Source organism: Zalophus californianus, chromosome 12, assembly GCF_009762305.2.
Source record: "Zalophus californianus isolate mZalCal1 chromosome 12, mZalCal1.pri.v2, whole genome shotgun sequence".
NCBI classification, from domain to species: domain Eukaryota; kingdom Metazoa; phylum Chordata; class Mammalia; order Carnivora; family Otariidae; genus Zalophus; species Zalophus californianus.
Genome location: NC_045606.1, coordinates 6,819,153 through 6,825,785, shown reverse-complemented (window position 1 = coordinate 6,825,785; position 6,633 = coordinate 6,819,153). Strand labels below are relative to the sequence as shown.

Below are 6,633 nucleotides of genomic sequence, written 5' to 3'. Positions count from 1 at the left end.
AAAGCTGATAATTGCAATTCACTGTTTCTAGTAGTTCACTATTTTCACACAGATTTTAAATGTCAGCATTATCATATATTAAATGTTTACACATCTGCTTTAGCAAACTCTGCTCTGCCCCAGGGACTCATTTGTCTCTCCATGTCCCATACTGCTGGGCCTCCCATGATGTGAGGGCAGAGGCCAGGGCTAAGTGTATGTGCCAACTTGACTGGGTGATAGGGCCCCCAGATATTGGGTTAAAATCTCTTTCTGTGTGTGTCTGTGAGGATGTTTCTGGATGCACATAACATTTGAAATGATAGACTGCGTAAAGCAGATGGCCTTCATCAATGTGAAGGGGCCTCAATCAGTCCTCGGAACACTGGGATAGAACAAAGTCTGAGTAAGAAAGATTTCTCTGTCTGTCTGTCTGTGTCTCCCCCCCCCCCCCGCACCCCCAGGGACATTCATCTTCTGACTTCAGACTTGGACTGGAACTTAACACTCAGCTCTCCTGGCTCTGCAGCTTGCCAACTGTAGATCTTGGGACTTCTCAGGCCCCATAATCACATAAGCCAATTCTTCTTATTTTTTTTTTAAGATTTATTTATTTATTTTAGAGACAGAGACAGAGAGCGCACGAGTGGGAGGGGCAGAGTGAGAGGGAGAGAGAATCTCAAGCAGACTCCGAGCTGACTGTGGAGCTCTATGGGGGGTTCAAGTCTCAGGATCCTGAGATCATGACCTGAGCGGAAACCGAGAGTCAGATGCTTAAGATACTGTACCACCCAGGCGCCCCGAGCCAACTCTTTATAATTAGTCAACCTGCCTCTCTCTCTCTCTCTCTCTCTCTCTCTCGTCCGTCTCCACAGGTGAGTGCAAATGCACACACACACACACACACACTCTCACACTGTTTCTGATTCTCAGAAGAACCCTGTCTAATACACACCTTAACTCCTTTGCTTCCTCCCTCTTGATTAAATTCTTTTGAACTGTATTAGTTAATAGAATATTGGTTAAAATACAATGGTTAAAACCAATTGTGGATTCAATCCTCATTTGTATATTAGTTCAGGTAAAATGAAATCTAAAGATTAATGAATCACTTTTTCTGGCTTCCCATTTTGTTTGAAGAACGCAACCCTGAAACTCTGATACACTTGATATTTCTCTCATAATTCTACTACATTCTCCAAGTCTTTCCCTTTTCCCCCTTGGAGAATTCTGTTTCGCATGTTCAGCGGTTTTGTCAAACCTCAGATATTTCCCTCCTGCCCTCTCTCACACAGACTTGCTTTGTACTTCCCTGGTAGAGTTGAAGACAGAGAACTGATGGTCCCCTGGGGTACCAGGCCCCCCTCCCTGGCCCATTCCACACCATAGCCCTTGCCCCCAGCCGCTGCCGCGATCGAGGATCAAGTGTCTGAGAGCCACCCCACCTTCCACAAGCACTTAGCCGTCCATCCCTCCTGATCCTCCCAAAGATCCCTTTACAGCTGAACATATTCCTTATGCTTTCCTAAAATAAAATTTCAGAACAAAGTAAAACTGCCTCCCACCTTCTCACTTGCCTGCTCTACTTTATGACAGAATATCTACCACATGGCTTCTCCAGACCCTGCCTCCACATCCACTCCTTCTAATGTCTTCCAAATTAATTCAGGCTTTACCTCCAACACTCTAAAAGGATTCCTCTTTTCGAAGTCAGTGATGGAATATCTCAACTTTTCAGTGGCAGCCAACGTGGGTGATAAATTCCACCTTCTAAAGCTCTCCCTTCAATGTCCCTGCTGCTTCTGACTTATCTCCCACCTCCGTACTCTGGGGCTGTGTTTTCCCAGGCTTCTCTTTCCCTTTCCTTTCTTTTGCCCTTTAAACATCAGAGCATGATAGGGTTCATCCTTTGCCTTCTTCTCTGGGTTTTCTGCTTGGCGAATCCACATAGCCCTGGCTTTAAGCATCATGTGTATCAGTGGGCTTATGTGTTCATGACTTCTACATTTATTTCTCTGATTTCAAACTCTCCACTGAGTCTCATGTTTTCAACCGCGCAGGTGACAATTTCACTGGGATAATGAATGCATTGAGGAAACATGACTAACTTATAACCTTTGATATCTCCAATTATGTTCCCTATTGATGTTTCCCATCTCAATAAATGTCACTGTCACCATGCAATTTTTGGAACCAATAAGCTAAGACTCCTGGATTCTTCTACTTTCCTAATGCTATCATCTATTGCATTAGGAAGCCCCAAAACATCTACCTTCAAGACACACCCCAAATTCATGTGCACCTTTAACCTACATCGCTCCTCTTTCAGACCAATCTGCCCTCCTCTGGCGCTTGAAACACAACATTGGGCTCCTATTGTTTCTGTTTCAGTTGCTGATTTTGGATAATACACTCTTCACACATTTTAAAACACATCAACCTGATTAGTCTTTCCTCTGCTTAAAACCTATGGTTCTTAGAATAAAACTCAAATTCTTCCATGGCCCCAGTGCTTTATATTATGTCATCATTGTCTGCGTCACTAACCTCATGTTATGTTCTCTCTCATCACTCTAGCTTTACTGGACTTGTCTTTGGGCCTCAAATAAATAAAAGTGATTACCACTGCAGGGTCTTTGCCCTTGCTCTTGATAGTCTGGAAACATTTTCCTTTTACTTTTATATAAAAAGGCCTTTATAAAATATTAATATCATTTTTAATGAGATCAAGTATTTATACAAACTGGGCAAATAGGGAAGGTGGGGAAAGAAGAATGCCTTCCAGTAAAGAAGGGGAAAAGGCAGGAAGGAGTGGGCAAGCAGGAGGAGGCAAGGGGTTTAACATCAACAATCTTCAGTGTGGGCTCTCCAGAGTAAGGACAGGCAGGTCTGGGGTATGCAGTAGTACTGTGTCAGGTAGAGTATGGGGTGAGCAAGATGAGAATAAATATAAAGGTTTGAGTTTCAGGAGGCAGGTAACAGGGCCCTGACTCTTGGGAGCCAAAGGGGCCAGCAGGCTGGGGAGAGACCCTCCTGGTGCGGTTCCTATGCCCTGTAGGAAGGTGGGAGGCCCCTGGAGTGCTGCATCTTCTCCAAGCTCTGCAGCTGAGGATCTGGGCCCTGGGCTGACACCGCCCCTGCAGTGGGGTGGGTAGCAGACAGTGAAGGCTGGGCATCAGGCTCGAGGTCAGCGTCCTCCCTGCAGACACTGTAGCTCCAGGAGTGAAAGCTTTTGATTAGAGGCCCTGGTCTGGGCACAAAGGAAGGGACCACACCATTTCTGATCAGGGGCTTAAAGGCAGATGGCCTGGGCTCTGGGTTCTGCCTCCTGCTTGTGCTCTCTGGGATCTCAAACCACAGGGGCCCGTCAAACTTCCTGTTCCCCTTCTGGCACTGGCTGAGAGCCCTCAGCACGGTCTCCTTGGCACAAGGGTCTGGGCGCTCCTCCACTAGTGGATGCCCTGCAGAGCAGGCGCCATGCCCCTGTGCCCGGGACACCCACGGGTTCCCTCTGCTCTCAGGGGCCGCGATCCTGACCGTCACAGGGCTCCAGATCCGTCTCGGGTGGCGGGCACTCCAAACCCACCGCTTCATGTAACTCTCCCAGGCGCCGGAGAGATCCGGCCCCAGGACTGTCTCAGCAGGTGGCTTGGCGGGAAAGCGCCTCCATGCCTCAGTGACCACCCTCCGCTGCTTGGGCGGGTGGTCCAGTTGGGCGGCATCTGCGGGAGGGGTCCCGAGCGGATGCGGTGCCCACCGTCCTCGGCCTGGGCAGGCCTGGGCCGCGGGTTCCCGCGCCCTTGGGCGAGGGGTGGCGGCTCGGCCTTGGGTGTGCTCAGGTAGTTGCCCATGGGAGCGGGCGTCGGGGAGGGGCTTTTCTAGGGGGGATTTGGCTTCCAAAAGTTCCCAATGCCGCCGGACGCAGCTGCAGCCAAAGCGCCCAGGGCTCGGATGACCGTTGGCATCTGGGTGCACGGAAAGTGCGTGGGCCTGGGTCCTGGAACCCTCCACAACCCCTGGGCGCGTGAGGCTGGCAGAGGGGACTCGGGAGAAGTATGCAAGCGCAGCTGCAGCCTGACTGTGCACAGTTATCTGGAGGTGATAGCCTCCAATCTCTGTTCTTCCCGCTGCTGATAGCAAGAGTTTGGCTGTGGAGAGAGGGCTAGGACCTCACCATCTCCACTCCCCAATCCCCAACATCTTTACTGCAATATCATTCACATACCATACAGTTCACCCAAAGAATACAGTTCTATGGCTTTCAGCATGTTCGCAGATAGGTACACCCATCACCACAGTCAACTTGAGAACATCCACGCTTCAAAGAGAAAGCCTGGATGCTATGACTATCACCTTCCCATCCACCTCCCCTTCCCCCAGCCCTAAACAACCACTAACTCATTTTCTCTCCAGATATAGATTTCTCTATTGTGGGCTTTCATATAAAAGGGATTATGTAATATGTAGTCTTTTGCAACTGGCTTCTTTTGCTTAGCATACTGTGTTTTCAACATCCATCCATGCAGTAGCAGGTCACAGCTTTTCACTCTTTTTATGATCCAGCAATATTCCATTGCACAGATAGACCACATGTTGTTTATCCTTTGCCAGTTAATGGACATTAGGGTTGTTTCTACTCTTCTGATATTATGAATAATGTTGTGAACATTCATGTATAAAAGTTTATGTGGACAAATGTTTTCATTTCTCTTGGATGTATAGCTAGGGTAGAATTGCTAGGCCATACCTTAACTGTTTAAGTATTTTTTTTTTTTTTAAGATTTATTTATTTGAGAGACAGCACATACTAGCGGGGGTGGAGGGGCACAGGGAGAGGGAGAGAGAATCCTCAAGCAGACTCCATGCTGAGCAGGGAAGCCTACTTGGGGCTAGATCTAATGACCCTGAGATCATGACCTCAGCCAAAATCAAAAGTCCCAGGCTTAACCTACTGAGCCACTCAGGTGCTCCTTAACTGTTTAACTCTTTGAGAAATTACCAAACTACTTTCCCCAGTGTCTGTACAAGTCTACATCTCCACCAGCAGAGTTGTCTCTATTTTGGGACTTGACTTTAGAGGGAGAAGGTATACTAATTCTTGCAGTTCATAAAAATTACAGATCGGGTATTGACAGATGGCCATTCTCTTTCATTATCGTAAAAACCAAACATAATTCACTTGAATGCTCTTTTAAGGAAAACTAAATAACAAGTTTTTGTTTTTGTAAATGTGATGTATGTTTTATTCTTCTAGAATGGTTGTTAATGTTACTTTCTGCAATTTGCCTCTTAAGGAAATGGTGACAGTAGATCACGATTTATGTTTTAGCCCCAACAACATTGGTTTTATACATTGTCCTATAATTTAGGCTTCGTACATTCATATATATGTTTTATTCTTTTTGAATGTTAATGCGATTTCTCTTTTTTTCCATTTTTACTGGTAATCCATGTTTACACATTAGCAGCTCATGTTTAACTAACAGTTAAAAAACATCTGACTATAAAAACAATGTCTGAAGATTACTACATACTATATTATATATATATATATATATATATATATATATATATATAGTGATGGAGTTTGGAGGTCTGTTGACAGTGGTATAAAGCAAACTGTTTTCCAGAATGTTTTCCTCAAAAGCACTTGCACAAAGTGCCTGCTGAGCTAGCCAGTAAAGGTACAGAAAGTAGAGTCTGGCAAAGTAAGTACCAAACTGAAGAGCAAGCAGCAGGTGCATTCCGGATCTGAGAGGCAAACAGGTGAATGTTGAGGACATTAAAAGGAGCTTACTGAAGGCTTCATAATGCTTCTGCAGTTTGGAAAGAAGTCACTTGTTGGAGAGGTAGGTGTGCCATCAGCCAAGGGGTACTGGAGGATGAGATCCGTAACACTTCCCAATCACTAATTCATTTTCATTTCTTCCACATTCCTAATTTATTAATGATCCCACAGAATATGATTTTGAAAACAAGAACTTCCTATGCTATAATTTTCTTCATTTTTTTAAGATTTTATTTATTTATTTGAGTGAGAGAGAATGAGAGATAGAGAGCATGAGAGGGAAGAGGGTCAGAGGGAGAAGCAGACTCCCCGCTGAGCAGGGAGCCCGATGTGGGACTCGATCCCGGGACTCCAGGATCATGACCTGAGCCGAAGGCAGTCGCTTAACCAACTGTGCCACCCAGGCACCCTATAATTTTCTTCTTAATAAGACATTTCTTGAGAGTGATAGCAATGACTTTTATATCTAAGAAGCCTCTTAAGACAATGATATCATTATCATCAGAATGGATCATTAATGCAATTGAATACCAATTTCTTAAAGTGTATTTCAATCCCCAGAATCGACAGAGTTTCCCACATCCTATTTGCAGTGCAATCCAATGTGTGTCATTTTGGTTTGTGGTTAAACACTCTTCCAAAAACCACAGTCTCCCTGCTGGTGAGGTACAGCCAGCCCAGAACTGAATCACCTCTAAATGCATCTTCACCAGTAAATCAACATGTTTCTTGATTAAAAGTTATTTGCATGGACATTGAATATGTCTGCTTCCTTTCCTTCTCACCCACAAGGAGATAGCAGATTTCTTTTGGTTAGTTGACGTTAGTAATTAACGTAAATCAGTGATTTCCAATTAGAGGCAGCT

General features: G+C 45.3%; 1 protein-coding gene across 1 annotated transcript; it reads right to left on the bottom strand.

The window, feature by feature from the left end:
• Positions 1-2,730: 2,730 nt before the first annotated feature.
• On the bottom strand, positions 2,731-3,930 carry POM121L12 (POM121 transmembrane nucleoporin like 12). The gene is given in 2 exon segments (XM_027574591.2): positions 2,731-3,684; positions 3,687-3,930. Coding segments are annotated over 2 exon segments (804 nt in total). The 5' UTR covers positions 3,831-3,930; the 3' UTR covers positions 2,731-3,024.
• Between the last annotated feature and the right edge of the window lie 2,703 nt (positions 3,931-6,633).